Source organism: Falco punctatus (genome assembly GCF_963210335.1).
Source record: "Falco punctatus genome assembly, chromosome: 9".
Classification (NCBI taxonomy): domain Eukaryota; kingdom Metazoa; phylum Chordata; class Aves; order Falconiformes; family Falconidae; genus Falco; species Falco punctatus.
This window is the reverse complement of record NC_137589.1, coordinates 28,656,328-28,681,416: the sequence shown is the minus strand read 5'-3', so window position 1 is coordinate 28,681,416 and position 25,089 is coordinate 28,656,328. Positions and strand designations below refer to the sequence as shown.

General features: G+C 63.4%; 2 protein-coding genes across 8 annotated transcripts; one reads left to right on the top strand and one right to left on the bottom strand.

Annotated features, from left to right (window-relative positions):
• The first annotated feature begins 48 nt into the window (after window positions 1–48).
• On the top strand, window positions 49–8,721 carry GOLGA7B (golgin A7 family member B). Of its 2 annotated transcripts, none has more exons than XM_080401866.1 (5): window positions 49–509; window positions 6,064–6,189; window positions 6,588–6,740; window positions 6,889–6,990; window positions 7,111–8,721. In XM_080401866.1, the coding sequence occupies exons 1-5, from the start codon at window positions 453–455 to the stop codon at window positions 7,213–7,215; spliced, it is 543 nt and encodes a 180-aa protein (XP_080257992.1). In that variant the 5' UTR covers window positions 49–452; the 3' UTR covers window positions 7,216–8,721. The 2 variants fall into 2 exon arrangements, with proteins under 2 accessions (XP_080257992.1, XP_080257993.1); XM_080401867.1 differs by lacking the exon at window positions 49–509 and adding an exon at window positions 4,795–4,913.
• Window positions 8,722–8,822: 101 nt separating this feature from the next.
• On the bottom strand, window positions 8,823–23,553 carry CRTAC1 (cartilage acidic protein 1). Of its 6 annotated transcripts, XM_080401836.1 has the most exons (16): window positions 22,182–23,553; window positions 18,469–18,665; window positions 17,000–17,196; window positions 15,947–16,077; window positions 15,162–15,318; window positions 14,538–14,672; window positions 14,129–14,274; window positions 13,806–13,942; window positions 13,016–13,098; window positions 12,428–12,528; window positions 12,175–12,343; window positions 11,534–11,679; window positions 11,360–11,402; window positions 10,743–10,886; window positions 9,427–9,552; window positions 8,823–9,042 (listed from the first exon to the last, which is right to left on the bottom strand). In XM_080401836.1, exons 1-16 carry the CDS (start codon window positions 22,224–22,226, stop codon window positions 8,915–8,917), a joined length of 2,085 nt encoding a protein of 694 aa, XP_080257962.1. In that variant the 5' UTR covers window positions 22,227–23,553; the 3' UTR covers window positions 8,823–8,914. The 6 variants fall into 6 exon arrangements, with proteins under 6 accessions (XP_080257962.1, XP_080257960.1, XP_080257961.1 ...); XM_080401834.1 differs by having other exon boundaries at window positions 12,175–12,528; XM_080401835.1 differs by having other exon boundaries at window positions 9,006–9,552.
• Window positions 23,554–25,089: the final 1,536 nt, after the last annotated feature.

Genomic DNA, 25,089 nt, shown 5'->3' with positions numbered 1-25,089 from the left:
AGGGGCTCCCTGCCAGCTGGCCCGGTGCCCCTGTCTGTCACGATGCCTTCATTAGAGCCACTGAGTAACCTCCTGGCAACACGGCCACCTGGAGGGAGCAGGGCTGGCCCCAGGAGAGGGTTGTCCATCCTCTGCTCCTGCCCTGCCAGGTGCCCTGGCAGCCTTGTCCCCAAGCTGAGGCTGTGCCCCTGCGCTGGGGGGCCTCTGCTGCACCCCCATTGCTTTCTTAACCCTTTCCCACCAGGGATGGCCCAGGGGAGGTAGATCTGGGCTGTACCTCAGGGTAGGGGGTGGCCCCAAGGCAGCTGGAGCTGGCACTCTGCCCTGTGTCCTGTCTGCGCAGGCTACTCCAGTGCCGGCTGGGGGACTGACACTTGCCTCTGTCACTCTGAGGAGCTGGCTGTGCCACTGCCTGTGTTACCTTTCACAGCAGCAAGACTGGAAGCAGGGCCATGGGGGCTGCCCCCTCCACAGTGGGGACCTTGGGGACAGCCAGCCAGGGTGGCACGGTAAGATGATATACCCTGGGCGTGCCCCCTTGCCACTCTGGGCCCTTCCCAGGGACTTGTGCCTGGCTGTAGCACAGTGTAGATGAGCCAGGAGAGCAGGAGGCCTCTGGGGAATGAGATGCTGAGCAGGGTCCTGGCCACTGCTTTCTGTCCTCCTCCATTGTGTCCCCACTCCCTCTCCCACCTCAGCTTTGGATGCTGCCGACCTTGTTTCTGTGGGCAGAGACACATTCCCTGGGCCTGGGTGGGCTGAGAGGGCTGGGTGGGCTCCCTCCCATTCTCCCTGTCCTCTTGTCCTCCCTCTCCCAGCCCCATCCCAGGCCCCTGGGATTCCTGACTCCCAGGCTGCATCAGTGCCAGGCGTGGGCTGCACCCACCGTGGAGCAGGGACCCTCGGGAGGGGACAGCACACTGGGGCTGGCCGTGCAGGGACATGTGTTCTGGGCTGTCTGGCAGTGCCTGACATGGGGGGCAATGCAGGGCTGACAGCACGTCTCTGCGGGGGTGGCCCTGCCTGGGGGTGGCCGAGGGAAGTTGGGGCACGTCTGGGGGCACTGTGGGGCCGAGTTGGTCCCGGGGCATGGGACCGGTAGGTCTGGCAGAGGGCAAGGGCAGTGGTGGCCGTGCACTTGCCCTGCGCCCACACACGCTCCCAGCTGGCCCTGGCAGCCCCAGGAATGCATCTGGCAGTGCTCCCGGCCCAGCTGCGGGACAGAGGCTGCCCTGGCGCCCTCCCAGCCCCCCCGGCAGCTCCTGGCCCTGCCCGGCTCCTGCCAGCCTGCATACAGACCCCCTGTTCACTGCCGCCCCCCCCCCTCCCTGGCCCCAGCCCCTCTCTGCGGGGCAGGGAGGGGGCATGGGCACCTCTGGGAAAAGAACCCCATTGCCTCGCAGCATGGCAGCGTGCATGGGGACATGGGGACGCTCTCTGCAGTGCTGCTCATCTGCTCATCCCCAGCCCCACTGGGGAGGTGGGAAAAGCCTCCCATGTCTGCTGCCAGCACAGCCCCGCTCCTGGCGTGGGGTCAATCCTTGCACAGGTTTGGCTCCCAGCCGGCACCTTTGCCAAAGGTAGACCTTGGCACCTTGCTCCGAAACCACAGCCCCTCTCTGCTTGCTTGTTTGCAGGAGAGTGTTGTGTTCCCCCACCATGCACCCCTGCAGGTTATGCTGGGGGCTGCCCCCAGCCTCTGGGGGGGTCCCAGGTGCAATGGTGTCCTGGCAGCACCCATTGGGATGGACACAGCTGGATGTGGCAGTGCTGCAGGTGCCACAGAGCAGTGCCCATCCTCAGGGTGTCCAGGCCACAGGGCTGGTGGGCCCCAGTTTGGGGCAGTTTCCGTGTCCTGCATGAAGGCACAGGCTGGGGCACTTGGATCTGTTTTCCAGTGGCTCCCAGTGTGGTGGCATGCTGCCCTCCAGTACCGGTGCACACACCTGCCGTCTCCCAGGAAAGGTTATCAGCTGCCCTGCTGTCTCTGTGTGTCTCTCAAATGTCACTGTTGTCCTCGCTGGTGTGGTGAGCTCATGCTCCCTCCCCATTAATGAAAGCCCCCCCAGTGCCATGTGAAGCAGCTGCGAGGTCCTGGCCCTACCGTGGCCCCTTTGAAGCAGAGCCAGGGTTGCTGACAGCCCTGACAGGCTGGGGATGGGGCTTGACACACAGTGGGTGCAGGATGGGACCCCAGGAGTTGGTTGGTCTGGGGCTGGTCACAGGGCTCCAGCTGTCCTCCACAGCCCCAGCCACTGTGCTGGGACTGCAGGGAGGATTGGGGTGCTGGGACCAGGCACAGTGCCAAGCACCTGGGGACATGCTGGGGACACCCACTGGTCCTGGCCTGGGAGCCAAGTGCAGGGGCTGGAGCAGGGTCACTGTTGGGACATGGCTGCCGCAGCATGATGGACATGGGCATGCTGGCTTTGCGTGGCTGGCGGTAGGGGCTCCAGGCAAGCCCCACGCCTGTCCCACATGGATGGGGGCAACGGCAAGAGCCAGCAGCGCTAAGAGGTCTGTGGGGTCTGTCTGCAGGACAGCTCAGAGCCCCCTTACTCCAAACACAGGGGAGGACCCAGGCAGCTCTGGCAGCAGCTGCGCCTGAGATGCCCGCCCCCACTGCCAGGCAGCCTAAAAATAGCCCCTTGGGGCTCAGCAGATGGAACAGAAGGGCCAAAGCCCTGTTGCTGTAGGCACCCTGCCAGGCACCATGCATAGTGTTGAGGGCTAGGGGACAGCAGGGCCATGCAGCACTTTGGGGCTGCTCTGCACCCCTGCTGCCCCTGCTCCTACTGCCTGGGATGGTGTCAGCTATACCAGTCTCCTTCAGCCTCTGCCCTGCCCTACTGGGAGCCATGGCATGGCACGGCACAACAGCAGCCTGTCCCCTGTGCATAGAAACCAGCAGAGTGTGTCCCTGCTCTGGTTAAAACTAGAAAGTCTACAATGGTGGATCCTGCATGGGGGGTTGGCAGGCCCCAGTGGGCTCTGGAGATGCTGGAGGCTGCAGGCACCACAGGCAGGGCCAGGGGCTGTGCAGCAATGGCGAGCACTGTGTGGCAGGGCTTGCTCCTGGGTAGTATGGCTGGCAGAAGGCAGCTCTCCCTGATGGGGTGAAGATGTCCCACCAAAGGACATTCCTTGACACATGCCCTGGTCTTGCAGTCAGCAGGTCTGTGGCTTGTGAGGTAGCTGGAGCGCTGGTTGTGAGCTGTGAGGAACCTGGGCTGGGCTGGTGCAGCCAGAGAATAAACATCCCTGGGGCAGCACCACAGGGTGCAGGCAGATGGACAGACCCTGGGGGAGCAGGGACATTTGTGCTCCCCTGGCTGCTCTTCGTCCTTTGCCTGGCATGGGAGAGCAAACTTCATCTGCTGGCAGGCACAGCATTGCCATGGCAACTGGCAGGGTGCTGCCAGGCGGGCAGCCGAGCCCTGACGTGGCAGTGATACACAGCATGGGAAGGTGCCGGCACACAGGGCCTGGTTTTGGGGGCACCTGGGGCCACACTTGGGTGTGTGAGTGTGTGCACATGCTCCTGGGCGCACATTTGGAGGCACATGGGGCGTGCAGGTGGATGTGGGCATCCAAGCGCACGCACAGATGCCTGTGTATGTGTGTGCATGCCCATGCATGTGTACGTGGGAGAGTTCACACACACACCCCCACACACCAAGGGGGGTCCTTTGGCCCTGTGGCACCGTCTGAGCAGACTACCCCACTGCTCCAGAGCGTAAGCTGGCAGGGCTGCTCTGACCCGTGGGAACAGTAGGTTGCCCCTGAAAGCTATGGGATCCATAGCTATGTGTCTGGAGGAAGAAGAACCCTCCGACTCAGGTTCCTGCCTGCACGTGTCCTTTGGTCCCTTGGTCACAAACCCTGACACATCGCAGAGCACAGGCGCTGCCTGCTAGCCACCTGCTAGGCTCTGCCGCTATTTGCTCTGCCCGAAGCTTGGGCTGGTGCTCAGGGCAGGGAGCAGGAGTCGGCTGGAGCTGCCCCTGTTTGGCCAGGGCCCCTGCGCCTCAGGCAGCCGGCCGTGCTGTGTTAGCAGACGCGCTGGCAGGGCCCGCGCTGCCTTCAGCATCACCCAGGTGCTGAGGGAAGGGCTGGCTGCTCTCCTGCCTGGCGAGGGCCCTGTGCCCGGCCACCGCGTCCCTCCCGCCTCACCACAGCCCCAGCTGTGAGCACCCCCTCCTCCGCCTCTCGGGAGAGCCTCTGTTCCCCCTGTTTGGCATTTCTCCGGCTCTAATTGAGCTGTCAACGGGCAGAGATAACAGGGAATTCGTTAGCGCCGCTCTTTGATGTCTGCCCGAGCTGCGATTGCAGCACTGGCTCCAGAGCGCAGCGCCAGCTGCAACTCCCTTGCAAACAAACAGCTTCAGAGGCGGCCCCTGGCACGGAGGGCTGCCAGCCCCAGGGTGGGCTCCCCACAGTCCCACCGGGCCAGCCCCACGGTCGCCCAGGCCCCCGGTTGCCTCCAGCAGCACCCCCTCGGCGGTCAGTTCCCCGCAGGGACCTACAGCCGCATCCCCCCGGCAGCCGTGCCCCGGTACCCGCAGTGCCCGCCGGACCCCCGGCACCCACGGCAGCGGCCCCGCCTCGCAGCCCCCCGCTGGGGCCAGCCCCGGAGCAGCCGGATCCCGGGGCCGCCGTCCGCAGCAACGGGGCCGCGTCCTCCCGGGGCTCCGTACCCGTAGCGGCAGGCGCCCGTCCCCGTCGCCTCGGGGCGGGCCGGGCGGCTGCGCACACGGGGCGGCCGGGCCCGCCTCCGCCGTCCGGCACAGCAGCACCGCGGACAGCGCCAGCCCCCGCGCGGCTCCGCACGGCCCCGGTGGCAGCGCCGGTCCCCGGCCCGGCACAGCCCAGCCCGGCGCGGCCCGGCCGCACGCCGCGCCATGGCCACGGAGGTGGGTGCGCGGCGGCGCGGCGGGGCCAGCCGGCAGCGCGCATCTCCCGGGCCGGGCTGCGGCGGAGCCCCCCCGCTCTGCCCTGCCCCGGGCCGCCGCCATCGGCTGGCTGGGCGCGGGGGGTAGGGGTCCGCGTGGGGTGCGCCGGCATGGGGGGGCAGCGTGGGGCTGAGGTCCCCATGGTGTGCACTGGGGTAATGTGGGGCTGGGGGCTGGGAGGGGTACGTGGTCTGTGTGCATCGAGAGGCCAGCGTGTATGTGGGGTGCTTGGAGGGGTGGGAGGGGCGGGGAGAGTGGTGCATGGCGCCCTTGTTGCAGGGAGCGGCGTGGGTCTGGGGTGGGGTGCCCCGGGAGGAGAGGTGGCTGTGGGGCTGGGGGTCGGTCTCCCAGGGGCCACGGAGAGGGTCTATGGGACACACAGGAGGCGGTGGCCCCATGTAACCCAAGCGAAAGAGCAGGGAGGGGTCTGACACTCGTCTTTGGCACAACCTGGCCCCTCCATCCTCCTCTCCACCACCCCCACCACCCCCCACCACCCCACCCCCAAAGCTGCCCGGCAGCCCAGAGCGCGGGGGGTTGGCGTGTGTCCCCATAACCCGTGAGGTGTCAGGGCTGGGGGGCTGGGCTGTGCGCCTGCCACCGGGGCTGCCGATCCCTTTTGTGCAGCCGCCCGCTGCAGCCTGGCCGCCCGCTGCGCTGCCGCTGCAGCCCGGCCCCCTGCTCCAGCCTGGCTCTCTTCCGTCCTCCCGCCGGGGAGCTGCCGGGGTGGTTGGGTGCTAGGGCGCTGCTGGGGAAAGGGGGCTCTCCCCTCCCCAGGTGGTGGCCCACCAGGGGACACACACCCATGCATGCAGCAGCTGGTGCAGACGAGGCCAGGCACCAGCCCAGGAGCACATGCACTCGCCCACACCCCGATGGGGGGCTGCTGCGGCGCCCTCCCCTCACTGCCATACTCCCCTTGCCCCTGGCCTTGCACCTCCAGCACCGAGCTCTGCTCCCGGCATGACACAGCCTGCGCTGGGGGGTCCCTGCCCTGGGGTATGTGAGCCTGCAGCCTCTGACACTGGGGAATGGCACTGCTCCCCAGGCCCCTGGCAGGGATGCCTGGCACCCCCCAGCTGTTGCCCCCCTGCCCCCTGCTGCCCCCCAGGTGCACAGCCTGCAGGAGCTGCGGCGCAGCGCATCCCTGGCCACCAAGGTCTTCGTTCAGCGGGATTACAGCGATGGGACCACCTGCCAGTTCCAGACGAAGTTCCCCCCTGAACTGGAGAGCCGGGTAGGAAGCCTGGCAGGCTGCCATGGTGCAGGGTGCCCTAAGCTGGTGCCCTATGTTGTGGGCTCAGGGGCAAGAGGACACTGAAGACACGGGGCCTCCACAGGGTGTTATATGGCTCTGGGTCATCTGATGCTGCTGGGTGCATGCAGTCACTGCTACCTAGCCTGGTTTTCTGGGGCTTGGGTGCTTTCGGTGACCGGGAAGCTCTGGTGAAGGGCTGCAGGCTCAGCAGGTCTTGGCATGGGTGGGAGGTGGGCAGGGGCCAGGGAGATGATATAGCAGCTGGGCAGGGAGGTGAGGGTTAAATGCTCCCCAAGTTCCCCCGGGGATGGGAGAGGGTGGTGCAGGGGGTCAGCCTCTAGCCAGACTCCTCTTCACGCCACTGGTTTCTGCTCTAGATCGAGCGGCAACTCTTTGAGGAAACCGTGAAAACCCTTAATGGCTTCTATGCTGAGGCGGAGAAGATTGGGGGCAGCTCGTACCTGGAGGGGTGCCTGGCCTGTGCCACTGCCTATTTCATCTTCCTCTGCATGGAGACACACTATGAGAAGGTGCTGAGGTCCAGGGGAGGGCTCAGGGGCAAGCATGGCTGCCGGCCTGGCGGTGGGCACAGGGATGGCACAGGGAGCAGGGGGGGGCTGGAGGCCAGAGCAGGCAGCAGTGCTGGCACACTCTGAGTATCCCTCTGTGCACTGGCAGGTCCTGAAGAAGATCTCCAAGTACATTCAGGAGCAGAACGAGAAGATCTATGCGCCACGGGGCCTGCTGCTCACTGATCCCCTGGAGCGTGGCATGAGGGTTGTATCCTCTGGGACGTAAAGTGCTAGGGGGGTGATGAGGGCAAAGAGTGGGGGGACATCGGGTGTGGGTGCTGGGCAATTGGGCTGGCCCGTCTCACTGACGATCCTTAGCAGGGCCCAGATCGAGATCTCCATCTATGAGGACCGATGCAGCAGCGGCAGCTCCAGCAGTGGCAGCTCAAGCAGCAGCAGCGGTGGAGGGGGTGGCGGGGCAGGGGGCCGGTGACTGGCAGGGAGTCCCTACAGGGACTCATACTGCCGGGACAGTGGCCTCTCTGAGCTCCGCAAGCTGCACTACCAGAGCACGCGCTTCTGAGCCCAGGGAGGGTGGGAGGGGGAAGCCAGGGGCTGCCTAGCGGGGCTGCCCACCCCCCTCTGCTCTGTGCCCCCCGCAGTGAATCTGCCCCTGCTCAGACCCACTGCGGGCAGGGGTTGGTGCTGGGGCATCCTAGGTGCTTTCCGCTGAGCCAAACTGGTGCCAAGGGGCTCCCACGGCCCTCTGGGTGCTCCGCACTGCTGTCCCTCCCCCAAGTGAAGGAGCTTGCCCTGCCACGGGCAGTCCCAGCTGGCAGCGCCCCGCGTGCTGTGCATCGTGCATCAGGGAGCAGCAAATCCCCAGGCAGTGCTAAGGGGGACACACAGATCCCCATGACTACAGGCACTGCCAGCCCTTGCTGCGCCCCCTCCTTGGAACATCCCGCTCTTGGTGCTGCAGGGTGGGCTTAGCTGCTGCGTGCCCACTGCACAGGGTGCCTGACAGAGCCCTGGTGCTGCTTCATCTGCACGATGGTGCCATGCATTCACCCCAGACCTTCCCCACATGCTACCAATTGCTGCTCCCCAGCCCTGGCCAGATAGATGCCCTTACCCATCTGGTAGTGGTATCCTTGCCAGCAGCATCCCTCAGCGCTGCCCACGACACTGGCTTCTGTTCCCTGCCTGACCTGGTGCCATCCCCAACTGTACCCAGAAAGATCCTGAGCCCCAAGCCCCATGCCCAGGGCAGGGAGGTACAGTGCTGGGCAGGCTCCTGCCGTTGTGCTGCATGTCCTGGGCTACCGCATAGCTCAGCATAGTGGAGGCTGAGCTGTAGCATGGGCAAGCTGGGCTCCCCGTGCACTCCCAGCAGAGCCTGCCTACACCTGGCTTCTGGCAGCCCCCTGCCTGCTCTTCCCCATGACGTGCACCAATGCAGGAAGGCTGCCCGGTGGAGCAGCTCCACCAGTACCCTTCCTCTCCTGCTGCTGAGCCCTCCCCTGCCCACATGTCCTGCATGCATCTGCCACCAGCACCGCAATTCTCAGTCTGGCCTGTGGTGGGGACCCCGAGGGGTACCTGGGTCTGGCTGCAAGGTGTGGGGGTTCTCGGGCCAGGGTCAGATGGGGGGGAATAGGAGGGTCCCTGTGACATCCAGCACCCCAAGGAGAAGAGTCCTTGCCTGGGTCCAGGGCTGAACTGAGTGGGCATTTCTCTTGTGGGGTCCACAGAGGGAGGACCCTGCCCCATGGGACTCCTTTTGGCTTGGTCATGGCATGTGTGTGGGGTGACCCTGCCCCCACCGATCCTGCTGGGGCCCCCCCTGCATGGAGACCTTCCTCAATAAACCCCATGCTTCATCTCTTACTGCCTGTCCTCCTGTATCAGAGCAGGGAGTGGGGCAACGCTGGGAAGACAGCCAGGCTGGGCATCCCCCAGCCCATCGGGGTGCATGGAGTCCCACAAGGAGTGGGAGCCTGGAGGAAATAAGGGGGAGGTATGGGACAGTCCATGTGGAACACAGGGACAGACCTGTGTAGCAGTCACATGTCCCCAGTGACAGGGACTCACAGGGAAACCAGTGGAGGAAAGGGTTTATTCAGTTGGCACTGGGCACAACTGGCCCAGGGCTGGGGTAAGCAGAGGGCACGTGGCTGTGCTGGGGCAGGCTAGCTGCGCTGGCAGCGTCCACCTGCACCCAGGGAGAAGCCCTGGCGGCAGTGGCAGTGGAAGGAGCCGTGGGTGTTGTGGCAGATATGATCACAGGGGCCAGGCTGTGCCTGGCACTCATCTACGTCTGGGAAAGAAGGGGAGAGGATCAGACCTATGCCAAGGGTACGGGGCTCGTCCGGCATGGGCAGGGCTGGGTATGGAGGAGGCATGTGGGGGGCAGCTCTGGGGCTGGGTGGAGCTGGGACACAGAAAGCATCTCTAATGCCTACAGCCATGCAGCTGTGGTTCTGTCACACTTGTCCCCAAGGCTGCTGGGTAGCAGGTGCCTCCTCACTCCAACTCCTGCACAGTCACAGACTGTCCATCCTGCCCCCCGTTTTGTGTTGGCTGGGGCTACGAGCATAACAGGGCATGCCAGGAATCAGCATCCCTGCTCCCAGGACAGCATGGCAGTGGCAGGTGGGTGGACACCATGGGCTGCCCACCCCCGCTGCCTGCAGGTACTCACCCAGGCACTGGCTGGCAGAGGGATCAAGGGGGTAGAAGCCCGGGCGGCAATGGCAGGCATGTGCCCCAGGGGTGTTGGTGCAGAGCTGGCTGCAGTTGTGCAAGCCCAGGGCACACTCGTCGATGTCTGGTGGTGGGGAAGAGAGCAGCACGGGGTTACAGCATGCAGGGAGAAGGCAGCACAGACCTGTTGTGGTGGTGTGGGCAGGGCTGCCTGCTGCATCCCAGACCCTCCAGTGTTGCTTATTTGGCTGTGCTCCCAGGGCTGGGAGCAGGGCCGGGCAGCAGCAGAGCTGCCCAGGGCCACCATGCACCCTCCAGCTAGCTCCTGGCCATGCTCCCCACCCCCAAGCCCCCTACCCATGCAGCCCAGGCAGAAGCATGGGCACAGCCCTGCCCTGCACAGCTCAGCAGGCTGGGCTAATAGACAGGATATAGTTTATTGGGGGAGTTCTCTGGGAGAGGGGCTGGAAGACTGAGCAGGGTTTGACTCCAAACAGTGGGGTCAATACGTTAAAAAAAACAGACCAGGAGGGTCCTTCCTCTGCAGGGCTGGGGGGACCCTCCTCTGCCAGGGCTGGGGAGGGGGGGTCTCCCTCACTGAGGAGGGGGCAGGTGAAGCACACACGTCGCAGGCCAAACCAGCAGGCACATGGTACGTCAAGGCGACGGAGCAAGCGACCACCCGGGAGGCACCGGTGTGGCAGGAGCAGCACTGGGGCGGGGAGGTGCTGGCGAAGGGGCACTGCCCCGGGGCTGCTTTCCCAGACACGATGCAAGGGGCAGCTGGGCTCCGTGCCTGTCCCATTGCAGGCCACCCCCGTAGGGCACAGCTGGCACTTCCAGGGCAGTTCAACATGGAGGGAAAGAGAGAGAAAAAGAGACAGGCAGAGGCTGGCCGGTCCTTCCGCCAAGGCTGCTCTGGCGTGTTACGGGCAAGGGTTAAAGTGCATAGAGGCAAAGGCAGAGTCCGAGGACTAGAGGGAGGAGGGTACTGTGGGGGAGCCCGTGCCAGCTCCCGGCGGAGGGATATCCCCCAAAAAAGGCCACTTGAGCTGCACAGAGAAGGAAAGAAGGAGCAAGAGAGAAAGAGAAAGAAAGAAGGGGAGTCAGTGGTGGTTCAGCAGGAGGCACAGGATGAACAAACACAGAGCCAGGGTGTGGAGGTAGCTGGTTAGCCACCCAGCAGGTTGCAGGATGCGGCCAGGCCTTTGGCAGGGGTGCAACAGCATCCCAAGGCAGTGCTTTGGGGCTGTCGCCCACTGGATTGGCCAGGCTACAGTGGCATGGGCTCAGGGCATCCCAGCCATCACTCACCCACGCAAGCTGTGCCATCCTCATTGGGCTCGAAGCCCCGGCTGCAGCGCTTGTTGCTGCGGCAGCGGTACCCGCCATAGGTGTTGATGCAGATGGGCTTGTCTCGGGGGCAGACAAAGGGGAACTCTGTGCACTCGTCCGTATCTGCAAGCAGAGGGGACTTGGTGTGAGAAAGGTGGGCTGGGAGCTTGAGGCTACTGGCCATGGCCCCTCCAGTTTCCCCTGCATGTGCTAGATGACTCCCCTAACAGGTAGCCACACACGAGCCATGACTGCCCAGAAGGCTCACAACATGGCCACGTTGCCACATCCCTGCTGCCCCTCCATCACTTGTGGCTCTAGTGCAATGCCCACTCTGCCACACGCCAGCTATGCCTCCCGCCCCCGGAACAGCGCTCCCCACGAAACCACAGTCCCCCTCTAGAGCCGTGCTCTGCCCCCAGTCCCAGGCAGGCAGCCGTACCCTGCACTGAGCCATGCAGCAGCCCTGCCTTATGTGCCCAACCACCTCCCCAGCTGCCACCTCCCTGTAGCAGGGTGCTGCCCTCATGCTTGCCGTGGGGCCACGCTGCAGCACCCCAGGTGCAGGCACGCCTGCACCCCCAGCAGCTACTCACCTACACAGCGTCCGTTCTTGTGCTGGGAGAATCCCTGCCCGCACTGCATTTGGGGAAAAGCAGAGACCACTGGGATGGGGAGAAATCAGCCCCGGGAGCCACTGAGCCCACAGAGCCCAGCCCCTTGTTTCTGCCCCCAAAGCCTCCTGCCCTGCACCCACACCTGGCCCTCACCTCCAGCGGGGCAGGCATGAGCTGCTCCTCCACATCCAAGGGATAGGGGATCTCCAAGACAGAGTTTGTCTCGCTGCTGGCCACAGCTCGTGCCACAACACGGCCATCCGGCCAGGTCACCTCCAAGCTGCTGGCTTCATCGTGCCCTGCAGGTGGGCAGCTCATCAGGGGGGGGGGTCTCCGGGGCAGGCAGGGGCTGAAAGGAGGCCAGGGGCGTGGTAGAGACAGAGGGGGCAAAGCCTCCCCTTGTTCCCTGAGCCCAGCCCCAGGTGACCATGCTAACAGCCCATGCAAGGGGATGTAGCTAGAGGGGGGGTGCATGCAGGGACAATGGGATGGCCTGCCAGCAGGCAGGGACACCCCTGCAGGCTTGGCTACCAGCCGTGCAGAGGCAGTGGAAGGTTAATGGGCAGAGAAAGCCCTGGTACCTGGGCAAAGCAGCAGGCAGGGGGTGGGGAAGAGGGCAGTGGCCCCTCGAAGCAGGGCTGCAGTGGCTGTGCACCCTACCTGCAGTCTCCTCCAGAGACCACCATGGCCAGTGTGATGGGTGTGAATGATTGCTGTGCTGCATGGCACCAGGGCAGCAGACATGGCCCCTGCCCAGGGGGGACAGGCAGCTCTTTGCCTCTCCCACAGCTCACCCAGTCCAAAGTGCGCCACAGGCTCCATCTCACAGAGGTACCCTGATCCACCGTCAATGATGCGCAGGTGGGCCCCGCTGCGCCGTGTGAACAGCACCACTTTGGCTCCTCGTGCAAAGGCCCCGAAGCGGGTGCGGGGGATGACACGCAGCCAGTTGTTGCTGGTGCCCTGCAAGGGAGAAGGGAGCAGGGATGCTGAGTAAGGAGAGGCAGAACGGACAGGGACAACATGAGGACCCTCTACTTGACTCACCTGGGTGCCCTTGAAGATGGAGATCGGTTGTGCCATGGACTCTCCGTGAGACAGGATGAGGTCCAACATCCCATCACCGTCAAAATCTGTCACTGCACCTCCTGCAAGGACAGGATCATGTCATGTCTGCAGCTGACCCCATGTCTCCCAGTGCTACACCCTGCTGCCAGTGTGGGCTCCCACAGGTGGCAGCTGCAATCCCAGCAACGCAGGGGCAATAGATAAGAAGGGGTGACTCCAGGTAGGAATAAGCGTCCATGCATGGGTGACACCCTGCAATTAGGTGGGTCAGCTCCCTGAGCAGTGGAGGGGACAGGCAGTGCCCAGGAGACTGTAAGACACAGAAGGCTGCCTGGCCCCCTCCCAAATATAGAGCTACACCCTGCGTAACAACTGGAGACAGCACTGTTTGCTGGGTATGGGTGGAGGGAGAAAGCATGGAGCTGCTCCTGGGCGACAGGGGCTCCAACATGCTGATGGGGAGCAGGCAGGTGACTCAGCCAGGCATGCAGCATCCTCAGGCATAGAGGGTGCCAGCTGATGCTGTGGTGCACCCCAGCATAGGCCCCCATGGCCAGGGACACACACCTGTGCCCCGTCCCTCTGGCTCCAGCGCATCTCCTGGATTCAGCTCTTCCACAATGGGGTCTGAGTGCTCCCTGCGGATGAGCCTGCCGAGCACAGACAAGGGCATCAATGCCAGCCCCTGCAGCCCCTTCTCAGGAAGGGCTTATCCCCTCCTGTAGCAGCATGGTAGAAGAGGTGACAGCCCCAGTGGCTGTCCATAGTGGCTGGGGGATTGGACTGGCCCCTGCCTGTTAGCACCTCACGTCCCCTCCCCATTCAGGGGTGACAGGGATGTCATGAGAGACTGGCTTTTGTGGGTCTGAATAGCAGAGCAGCAACACCATCTCCAAACACTGCTGCATCTCTCTGGGACCAGAGACCCTCCCCAGGGGCTCCCTGCCAAGCCACTGCTCTCCACCCATCTGTGGGTGCCAGCACTGGGTGGACAACTAGCTCCCACTGCCCCACATGCCAGGTGAGGAGATGCCACACAGCAGTAATGAGGAATTCACTCGCACAATTAACAGAAGCCACAAACAAGCTTCCATATCACCACTAATCAGCAGTGCCAGGGACCCCAGGGACCCCAGGGGCTGCTGCAGGCACGATCGCAGTGGCTGGTAATGACACCGGGAAAGGTTCAGTCACGGTGCCTTTTATTAGTTGAGCCTGAGCAGTGGCACTGCTGGAGAGGAACCCCGTGAGCCTGGGTGCACCATGAGGGCTGCTCAGCCCCGCCCCGCCCCCCCCCCCCCCCCCCCCGAGCGGCGTGCAGGCTGTCCTGGCTCTCCAGTACCTGCCAGGCTCCTACCGGAATAGGCGGTTGGCAGAGGAGCCACGGTAAGCAATGTTGTTGAAGAAAACCTCCAGCTCCTGATCGTTGTCGAAGTCTGCTGCGATGACAGTGCGGACTGGGGATGGCATGGAGAACTTGGGGGTGGCGATGTCCTGTGTAAGGGATGGGCATGGGGTGACAATGGGCACAGGGAGCAGGACACCCGGTCCCACTTTGGGTCCTCTTCTTGATGGGAATTGAGGCTCAAAGCCACATCAGGGTGAAGATGGCCCCTTTGGCCAAGGAGACTCAGTGTCAAAGCCAGCAGAGGGGTGGGGTGGCATGGTCCCAGCCCTCACCCGGAATCGGACACGCCCGGGACCCCCGCTCTGCAGGTAGAGGCGGTGTGGCCCGTTCCAGTTGCCATAGACAATGTCCACCCGGCCATCACGGTTGAAGTCAGCCAGTGCCACGCCACGTCCATGCTGGTAGGGGTCATCCAGCCCTGGGGAGCCACAAGGGGACGGGGGAGACAGAACCTCCTCCCTGCCTACATCTCCCCGGGATGCCTGCTGGGATGTGCCCCACAGTCCCCAGACAGGTTCTCCCCACACAGGGCTGTACCCCCGTGCTGACAGATGCCCTGATCTGCCTCCAGGCCCCCAGGGCTATCCCCCCACCCTGCACTCAACCAGCCCGTGCAGGCAGGGGCAGGCAAAGCCAGCCCTGCCCCGAGGTCCCCAATGCCTGGGTGCTCCCCCTACTCACCCACAGCAGCTGCTACATCCTGATACGTCCCATCCCCCAAGTTGTGGAAGAGGAAATTGGGGCTGTTCTCATTACCACAGAATATGTCGGAGGCGCTGTCGCTCAGGATGGGGCCCACGGCCACCCCACGACCCCCTGGGGACAGGAGCCCCAGGGTGAGGGGCCAGCTGGTACGCTTCCCCAGCAGAGTTTTTGACCCCCACGCCCCCTCAAGAGCACCAGGTGGGCAGCACTAGGACCCCCGGCATCCCCTCCTCTCCCACCTCCCACCTTTAGTCCCTCTCGTGAGGCACTAATTGGGCCTGGCAGCCGCTTGTGTCACTCCCAACCTTAATCGCTGCCATCACCATGGTGACAACACTCCTAATTAGTGACAATTTACCGCCGGTGAGACGGGGCACGGCGACGGCCGGGCAGCGTGGGGCGCAGGCTGGCACACTGCCGGCCGCCCCGCGGGGGCTCCGGAGGGACCATCCCCGGTGACCGTGTAGTCGGGCGTCCCGTGGCCCGGGTGGCTTCCACGGGCCGTGGGGCTGCCACTAGATGGGGCAGTCAGGCAGCCTAACGCGGGGACGGTCGCGCCGCGCTGCCCCGTCCCCTCGGCGGCGCCGCAGCCGCTGGTACCTGTGTACTTGCTGACGCCAGCCTGGGCGGCCACGTCCACCAGCACCACGACGCCACGGGCAGGGTCACTGGCGGCCACGTCCATCTCGATCAGAGCGTGAGGGCCCACGTTACCGCTGGCGTAGTTGGCGATGTAGATGGAGTACCTGCCGGAGCCCTGCAGCCACAGCATCTCCTCAGCACCCACCCGCCCAAAATGCATCTCCTCTGGGACCGCAGGAATCCTGCTGTGGGGCTGGATGCTCTCATGGCTCTGTGGGACTAGGCACCACTGCCATGTACTGAGCAAGAGCTTTGCAAAATCCATGGTGAAAAGCATCCTCGAAGTGGGGATGTGCCCCATTGCCTCCAGGAGCTCTGTGGTCCCCAGGCTCACAGTGCCAGCACGGGCAACCCTACTGTGCCAGGTTCCCCCTCATCCCCACTGCCTCCCTTGTCCTGTGCGGCAGCTAGACCCTGATTTAGTGATAATCGTTTGAAAACAAACCACTGGAGGAGGAGGAAGAAGAAAGAGCAGGTGACAGGAACATAAATCACCTCGACAGGCACGTTTATCAGCTGGTGGCAACCGTGTGGACAGGTGCCCACAGTCCCCATGGCTGTAGGGGCTGCCAGCCCCGACAGTCATGGGCTGCTGGGGGGCACCCCTGGCCCCAGTGCCGGGGGGGGTGGGGCTGATGCCCAGATGAGGGGAGAGGTCCCCAGGATCGTGTGGGGGAGGGCTGGAGGGGCAAAGGGGGTGGGAAGGGGAGATGCCCCCTGCCTGCTGTGCCCTGCCTGCTCACCGTCCGGTCCACACAGGCAACAGAGCGCCCGGCGAAGCGGCTGGCCACATCCCGGTTCACCTCGTCACTCAGGAGGTCCTCCCAGCGCCCATCGCGGAGCTTGAAGAGCTTGTCCGTGTAAGTAGCCATGCCTGGAGGGGGCATGGGTCAGGGGGCTGCAGCATCCCGCCTCCTCCTGAGGAGGGTGCCCTGCGGCAAGGGGAGGCTGTGGAAAAGGTACCCTTTCCTGGAGCATCCCAAACCTCTGCTCTGTCTCCCACAGCCCCCAGCAGTGGCACAGGGCCAGGCTGCCACTATGAGAGCCCCTGTGACCCTTAAGGGCCACTAGGAGACACACAGAAGAATCAAATCATTAAGGTAAAATGTGTCTCAATGGGGCACAGCCCTGTAGATCATACCCAAGAAGGTAAAAAAAAAAAAAAAAAGATAGATTCTGTGCCAAGCACAGGCAGCAAGCTGCACTTGATTTAGAGACAGGTGTGCCGGCAGCCACCGCCAGCTTGGGTAATTAGGAGCATCAGGAAGACAGATCTGCTGCCTGGAGGTCAGGGCTGTGGGACAGGGACACAGCAAAGCTGGGCTAGAGCACCAACCGAGGGAGCTCCAGGGATGCCCAGTGTCAGGCTGGGATATGCACATCTCCTCCCCACAACAGGCATCCCAGAAACTGGGACAGCACCGGCAGGGCAGGATTAGACCTGTCTTAGTCCAGCAGGCCCAGGATAGCCATGGCACAGAGGGGTACAGCTGCTGTGGGGCACAGCTGGGATTTGCAGCACAGGATGCCTGTGGTAGGCCAGCCCCAGGGGTCAGGGGGGAAGCTGCTGTCCCACTCTGGGTGCTGCTGGGAGGGCAGTGGGCAGCTGGAAGTGCTGACTTGGCGGCTGGTTGGGCTCGGTGTCCCGCCTGCACTGCCATCAATCAATGGAGCCACTCAACTGAGAAATTAACTCCAGCCCGCACACATCCCTCACGCGCCGAAGGTCACGGGCGGCCGTGCTGGGAGCTCCCCCCACACCCAGGGCTCAGGACACTGCTTCCTGCAGGGCTCACCAGAGAAGGCATTGTTGGTGTTGAGAAAGTAGATCTCCTCGCGGCCATCCCCATCGATGTCGCAGGCTGTCACACCAATGGCATTGCCCTGCCGGTCCCGCAGTGCATAGTACGGGGAGTCCCGCTCATCCTCCGCCACATTCACCAGCCGTCCCCGCACCTTGTCATACTTGAGCACCAGGTTGGGGCCATTGTACCTGTGGGTGTGAGCAGGGTCAATGGCTCCCTGAGGCTTGGGGACAGGAGGAAAGCTCCCATCCTATCCCTAGGAGGACACCAGGTGTGACACTGGCTTTTCCCCATGATGGGCACAGCAGACATCTGTGTGTTTCAGGGAGGCCGGTGAACCTGGGTTGCCATCAGCACCCAAATGTGGGGCTGGCTCCTGGGTGTCAATGGGGAGGGCTCAGCTAGACCTGTTCCAGCCCAACACTGGCATCTCACATTTACCTGGCCTGGGTACCCCAGGGCAGTGCCAGGGCAGGGGTGGGTCCAGGCACCAGTGGGGCAAGATGGAGTGCAGGTCCCTGCTTGCAGCCCTTTTCTTTCCAGGGCAGGGAAACTGGCACACAAGGCAAATCCTCTCAGCATGGTGCACCCCACCGGCTCCCTGCCCGCTCCTGCCCAGTGCACTAGTAAACAAGTTATACAACGGGCACCGCGGCTGCTTACAAAACCCCGACCGGCTGCCTGGCTCAGCCCAGCTGGGAGTGGTGGCTCAGGCCCCGCCAGGGTCCCTAGTGCTGCCCCTGGTTTGCTGCCCCAGGGTGATGCTCAAAGCAGCAGCAAGGCCAGACTCAAACTGCCACCGTGGTACCCCCAGCTCCCACAGTCCCATCAGATGGGATCCACGGGAGTGAGGGGCTGCCTCCCGCTGAGCGCACCTGTGTGTGCAAGCCTCCTTCAGGGGTAAGCACTGTGGTGTGTACACAGACATGCTGCACTGGTGGCTCACAGCCACATCCATGCACACAGAGCCTGCACTGTGGTCACCACTGTCTCCAGCCAGGGCAGAACCCTCTGGCAGCAGCTGCTCTGTGTCCAGCCCCACTCAGGTGCCAGCAGCACAGTACACAGCTCCCTGCCGCCCCAGCTCCTGCCAGCCTTTCCAAGCCATCACTCCAATAAAGGGCTATAAAAAGCCTCCAGCCAATTAACTGAACTTCTGGAGACTGCCGAGTCCCCGTCAGTGGAGCTGAGCTGGCTGGGGGACACACTGGATCTGCACTGCACAAATCTCAGCTTCTGGGAAGCTGCCACTGCTCCTCAGGGCCAGGACAGAGTCAGTCACATCATCCCACACAGGCACCCAAGCATCAACACCCTATGTGGGTGCACACAGACCCCCATCCCACCACCCCTGAGCACAACCTCCCATCCAGCCAGACACCCATGGAGGGGCAAGCAGCTCCTGGCCCTGCAGGGCCACCAGGTCCTGCTGTCCCCAAGGCACTGGGTGCTCCACTCACCCTGCCACCACGATCTTAAAGTTGCCATCAGCATCCAGGTCAGTGACTGCCACACCATAGTTGAGTTGTGTAGGGTTGCTGTCATAGTCAGGTGGTAGGAGGCGGTGGGTGACAGCCATGAACATGGGCTCACTGCGCTGGGAGCTCTCACTGAGCCAGGCCAGGGACAGCAGGCACAGCACCAGCATCCTGGGCACCTGGGAGAGACCTGCAGCCCATCAGCTCCAGGAGAAGACCCTGCTCCCCAGCACTGAAGCACCACCACCACCACCCTTGCACAGGAGACACTCTTTCCACTTCTTGTCACCCACCCCAGCCTGTGCCACACCACCAGGCCCTTGACCCTTGGGCACTACCACAGCCCAGGCATCCCCATGCATCCTCCTGGATGCAGCTCACCCTCTGGGCTTCCCTGGGACAGGACCGTACTCCAGTGAGCTGGGAGCTGCAGCTGAGCAGGAGTGGGACCTTGGGAGCCCTTCCCATGGGAGGGACTGGGGAGGCAGCAGGAGGGCTGCAGAGTGCTGACAAAGCTGGGCTCAGCCCCAGCTCACCCTGCCCCAAGGGGCTGCTGGCACCCAAGATCCTGGCAAGTCACAATGCCAATCACTGCTCCCTTGACAAAGCCAGAGGAAGTAGGCAGTCGCTGGGCTGGGAAGCTTGTCGCCTGTCCAGCTGGTGTTCCAGAGCTGGGGAAGGCCACAGGTAGAAAGTGGGAATACCCTGCCAGTTGACTCCTGTGTGCCTCAGTTTCCCTACTCTGACTGACCAGGGATGGTTTCTGCACAGGGATGCAGCGAGGAACAGGAGACTGGGAGGAGAAGCTCAATTAACCTGGACTGCGGAGGACAGTGTCTGCCAGCACTGCTGGCAAGGCTGCAGAGATTTTGGAGTTGGCTCTGATCTGGCTGTAGCATGGGTGACAAGTAAGGTGGCACTCAGGACAGGACAGCCAGCCCTCACCTCAGGCCAGGCAATCCCCTCCAGTGAGCTGTGCCCCCCCATACTATGGGCACAAATACATGTGACAGTGCTCCAGCTGGGAGCAAAACCAGGCTGTCCTGCTCTCGCAGAATGGAGGGATGGCTGGGGTACCCAGTCACCAATGCAGGGGACACTGGTTCATGAGCCTGTGCCATCCCCTGGGCAGGGCTGCCCTCCCAGTACTATCAGGGGGACAGGGACAAATGGCCCCACTGCCAGCTGGTCCCCATACTGCAGACCCCACCAGCAAGCAAAGGAAGCTGTGGCAGCTGCAGGGTGCCACATGTGCCCAGCATGGGGAGGGGGAGATGCCCAAGGCTTAGATCCTGACAGACCCAAGGGGCTGCAGGGAACAGCCCACTGCTGCCACCCTTGGGGATGGGAATGGTCCTGGGGTCTCTGGGGAGCCAGGATTCCCCTGCCAAAACCAAGTAGTTTCCAGCTGCAGAGGAAACCTTGAATCCCACTGCCTTGCCTTCTTGTCTGGAGCATCTCTCCAGGAGCAGCAGCCTGGGACCTTCCCTGGTGCAGGTGCCCTATGCAAGGCACATGTGATGGGGGCAGGGTTTCATCGGTTATGCAGGGATGGGACAGTCCCTGGGTGACACTCTGCAGTACCAGGCAGTGAGGGAGGGGAAATCTTTGCCACAGCCCCACACTGTGCTTACCCAAGTAAGCATGGGGAACTCATCCCCATGTGGGCTTATGGGTGCAGGACTGCCACATGGGCACCCTGCTGATGCAGAGCAGTGCCCCCTCAGCCCCAGCCAGGTGATGGGTGGCTGTCCCCAAGCCACTGGCAGAGCTCTCCCTGCTGTGGCCCCTCCAGCTCCCACTCCCTACAGCTTGGCTTGCTCCCCAGGTACTCCCCCCACCTCATCCAGCTGCAGCCAAAATCCCTCCAGGCTGGATGGAGCCTTTCCAGGAGGAAACAATGTTCCTGATTGGAGATGAAAGGCTTTTCCCAGTGAATCCGGTGCTTGGTGCCATGGGGAAGGGATGCATGGCCTGTAGCCAGGCCATTTTGGGAAGAGGAAGGTAGGGAGACTCAGGCTCCACATGGCAGAAAGGGAAAAGCCTCATGGTTCCCAGTGTGCTGCTGATGGTACTGAGGCCCTGGCGTGAAGCTCTGCCTGAGGCTTGAAGCTATGGAGTCCTGCTTGTATGCAGGGCAGAGCTCAGCCTGTCTTGTCCCAGCAGAGCCACATCCTGTCTTGTGTTGTGGCATCTGGTGGCAAGGTCACCCCAGGACCTGTGGTCACTCCAGAATGCCTGCTCAGCACGGCTGAGCCTGGTGACACAAAGCCGAGGTGCCTGGCAGGAATAGAGGCAGCAGGGGGATGGAAGCAAGGCTGGGGGTACCACAGGCACCCACACAGAGTGCTGGCCTCATGGCAGGGATGCAGCGTGTAAGGCTCATCTGTCCCTATGCATGGCTGTGGCTGGCAATGTCCTGCACAGAAGGGACTGGGAAGGGAGCTGTGGGGCCGGCAAGTGGTTGTGCCCCAGACCCCTCGCCACAGGTGGTAAGATGCTGTCCCCAGGGCTCCTCACATACCCGCATGCATATCACCTGCCCTTGGCCCACATCATAGGGACAGTAGGAGCTGGCAGTCTGCACAGCCACCCCACCCAGCATGCCACCATGACATTGCTGCCCACCGCACCACGCACCCCAGTGATGTCATGCTCCACCACTGCAGTGACATCCCATCCCAGGCCGCAGTCACCTCCAGCACCGCTACGACATTGCAGAACATCATGCAGCAGGGGCCTCATCACACCCCAAAGCAGTGACAACATGGTGACATCACAGCACCCCATGACATCACGCTGCATGTGCCCCAGTAATATCATATTTCTGTTCCTGCCATTCCCAGGCTGCTACAGCCATGCCTGCCAGGGCAGAGGACAGACAGGAGATGTCCCACAGACCCAGTAGTCCCTCTCTTGTAGCAGCTGAGCTGCTCAGGGGTGCCAGCAGTGCCCCCTCCACAGCACCTCAGCCCCTGCAGTGCCTCTGCTCCGGCCAAAGCCCTTAAGCCCTGGTCCCACTGCTCTGGCTGCTCACTGCTGCCATGGGCTCAGCGCTGCTCCCTCCCACGTCCCTCTCACAGACCCCGGCCTGTGCATGCAACCTGTCATGGATGCTTCCGACAGGCCCGGAGCCCCCAGCTGCCAGCTGGACTGTCCCTGTCCCCTCCCATGCAGGACTCCTCAGGGGCAGACCCAGCACGCTGGGGCTCAGCCAGCAGCAGCTAATGCAGTGTGGAGATGAGCAGCCACCTTAGCCTCTGAGCCCAGCTCCAAGGGACACCAGGTCCTTGGGGGGCTCAAGAGCCACCAGCACACGGCTAACCCCTTACCATGCAGGCAAATATACGGCTGGACCCCTCTCCCCCACAGCCCCCAGCCCCTCCATGGGCTCAGCCACCACCAAGCACAAGTGCCTGTAGAAGAGGCGCTGTCCCTTGCTTCTCGCCATCCTGACGCCCCTGCCCCACTCCATCCTCCCGAGCCCCGTCCCCCCCATCCCAGCATCTTTCCCTCCCCGTCCCCATCCCATACTTCATCCCACACCTCTGCGCTGCGGGGGCGGGCTGCGTGCCTGCGGTCCCGCTCCACCCACCACCAACTTCTCTCCGGGCCGGTGACCGTGCCGGAGTTGACACGCTGCCCCCTCCCCGCCCCAGAAAACTTCGCGGAGCAGCAAAGCGGCCCCTACTCACGGGCCAGAGGGGCTGCCCGGCGCCCCCGCGCCGGCGGGAGCGCATCCCGCAGCGCCTGCCTCGCCGCCCGCCGTGCCGCCCGCCTCCGGCTCCGCCGCTCCCCGGCTTCCGACGGGGCCGGCCCGGCCGAGCGGCGCCTTATGTATGGCCGGGCGGCGGCGGCAGGCCAATGAGCGCGGTGAGGGGCGCCGCTGCCAATGGAGAGCGCGGAGGTGGGGCCGCGCCGCCCTGATTTACTGCCCGTATCGCCGCGGCGGCTCCGGCTGGGATGCTGCGGGGGCACCCGCCGGGGGGCAGCGCCCCGGGCCCTGACCCCGCCGGGGCTGGAAGTGGGAACGGGGGCTCCGGGGCGACGCTTCCCGGGTGGCTGGAGCCGCGGCGAGGGAGCTGGCTGGCCGCGGGGGGTCCCGGCTCGCGGGAGAGGAGCTGTACACCCGCGGTCACCCCGTGGGCGCTGGGGGGTGGGCGGCACTCGGGGCACGGCGGGGCACGGCTCCCCACCTCCTGCGTGGGCAGCTGGGGCGACGGGGCGAGCAGAGCCAGGGACCGGCCCTAGCCTAGGTGCGGCGGGGGGCGCCCCCCGGAGCGGTGCAGCTGCGGGCGCGGGGGGGAGCCGGGCAGCCCCGGTAGCGCAACACCGAGCTGCGCCCCGAGGGCTCAGCACCCACCCTGCGGTCACCCACCTCCCTCTGCAGGGAGCCCGGGAGGGGCTGTGCCCCGGCAGCCAGTCTGAACTGGGAGGAAGGCCCATCTCGGGTCGTGGGAGGCACTGACCTGCCCGAAATCTTGTAGCTACTGGACGCCTGGGGCAGGATGTCACTTAGCCCGCAAACCTGCCTTCCCTGACACATTTCTCCTGTACGGCTGCTGTGGCGATGGGCACAGAGCTCTCTGTGTGTCTCTGGATGCAGAAAGTAGCTGCGGCTGGGACTGGGAGAGCACTGGCAGGGCACAAGGCTGCCAGGTCACCTCAGTGGAGCAGGTTTGCCGGTGCTCCAGTATGGAACCTGGGGCTGCAGCCACCAGGAGAGGCAACAGGAGACACCAAGAGAGACACGCGGGGAGAAAGCAGGAGCCACAGGAACCCACACCATTCGAGCTGCTTTGAGTGGCTAATCAGCTGCCCTGCTAAAACCCTTCTTTCTCATTTGAACATTTCTGGCTACAGCTTCTGCCTGTTGCTCCCAGTTCTTCTCTCCCTGCTGGATTCAAGAGCTCTCCAGCCACAGTGGTTGTCTCCCACAAAGATGCTTCCACGTGGCCATCAAGTACCCCTTGATTTCATTTCTGATGACCCACTCTTAACAGGGCTTGCTGTGAGGCTGCCTCCTGCAGGGTCCCCACAGCCAGCACGAGTGTCCAGGCCTGGGGAACCCGCAGGCAGAGTGCCCCCAGAGCTCTGGGGTGAATGAGGACATGAATTGCACATGTGTGATGGTCATGCTGACCTCCCATCCCTGATGGGTTTGCTCAGCATCCCAGCCTCCCCATGGCAAATGCAGAGAGTAGGGGTAGTTCCTGCCCCACTGCAGTGCCCCACAGCCCCAGTGCGTGGTTGCAGTCTTGCGTGCATGTGTGTGCTCAGGGCAAGTACCCCCTCTGCTGAGTTGTTAACTCATCCCAGATTTAGTAACCACCTGGGTAATTATTAGCACAAACTCTGCAAGCCGGCTCTTAATGCCATCCCTGACTGGCAGGTACAGAACTCAAATGCCGGCAGGAAGCCAGCTCGAGCATGCCAAGACTGTGAATGGTGCTGGGCACGCTGGCTCCCTGGGGCTGCAAACCCAGCATGCCAGCACACTGGGGCTTGGCCCTGGACCTGAGCACGTGCACACCAGCAGCAGACACAGGCAGGCCTGCTAGCACACCAGCATACCTTGCACATGCACCTGTACGTGTGTGCACACACAGGTGTGCATGCATGGCATGCACTGCTAGACATGCAGCATGGTGTGCACACATGCAGCTCCGCAGCAGCACATGCAGATGTTAGCAGGGATGTGCTCATACCATGACACCCCATGGGTATACTATGCTACATGCATGTGGGGCACACGTGCCCAGCCCATGCTACCAGCACCCAGTGGGGTGATTTTCCATTTGTGGGCCTGCAAGGCACTCCACAATACCTGCTGTCCGAGCCCCTCAGTGCCCATCCCATGGATGCTGTTATGCTGCTGGGCTGGGACGTTTCTCTGTGGGAAAAGAGCAGCCAGCAGGCACCTTAGCATAACCCATGGCCATAAGCCACAGTCCTGCATCAGTCCTTGTGCCCTTGCTGGCCCAGCCTGGCCCAGACATCTCCATCCCACCCCTCTGCTTGCACATGCATGAGGGGCACCGTGGGGCAAGCACTCCAAGGTGGGACACAGGTCTCTGCAAGGAGCTGCAGAGGGGAGCACAGAGCATCAGCGGGCACCAATGTGTGGGGAGCCTGGCTGTGCAGCGCACGGGAATGCGCAGGGGACAGTGGTGGCGGCAGTGGGGACAATGCACAGGAAATTAGAGCGAGCAGCAGCCAGACATGCTGCGGGGGGAAGGGAGATGCTGCGCTTCACCAAGGGCTGTACACAGGCTGGGGAAGGCTCTTCAGCTGAGCTGGGGCCAGCATGAGCACTGGCCACCTCCTCACACACCCTGGACCTCCCTTTCCCATCCCTGGGGCAGAGGCCAGGCTTTCCCTGGCCCTTGTTCCTGGGGTGCTTGCACCATCCATGTGGATGCAGCCCCCTGGGAGTGGGGACCTTCTTGCAGCCAGCAGCCCTGACAACCAGTGTCCCTGGTGCTTGGTGACTTACCTGCCGCCCCGGGATCTCCCTGGGTAGAAGAGAACAGGATGCTGGGAATCAGTCCGCCCCTTGCTTGCATTGCAGTGGGTGGAGGGGTGGCTCAGGGCTGTTAGCTG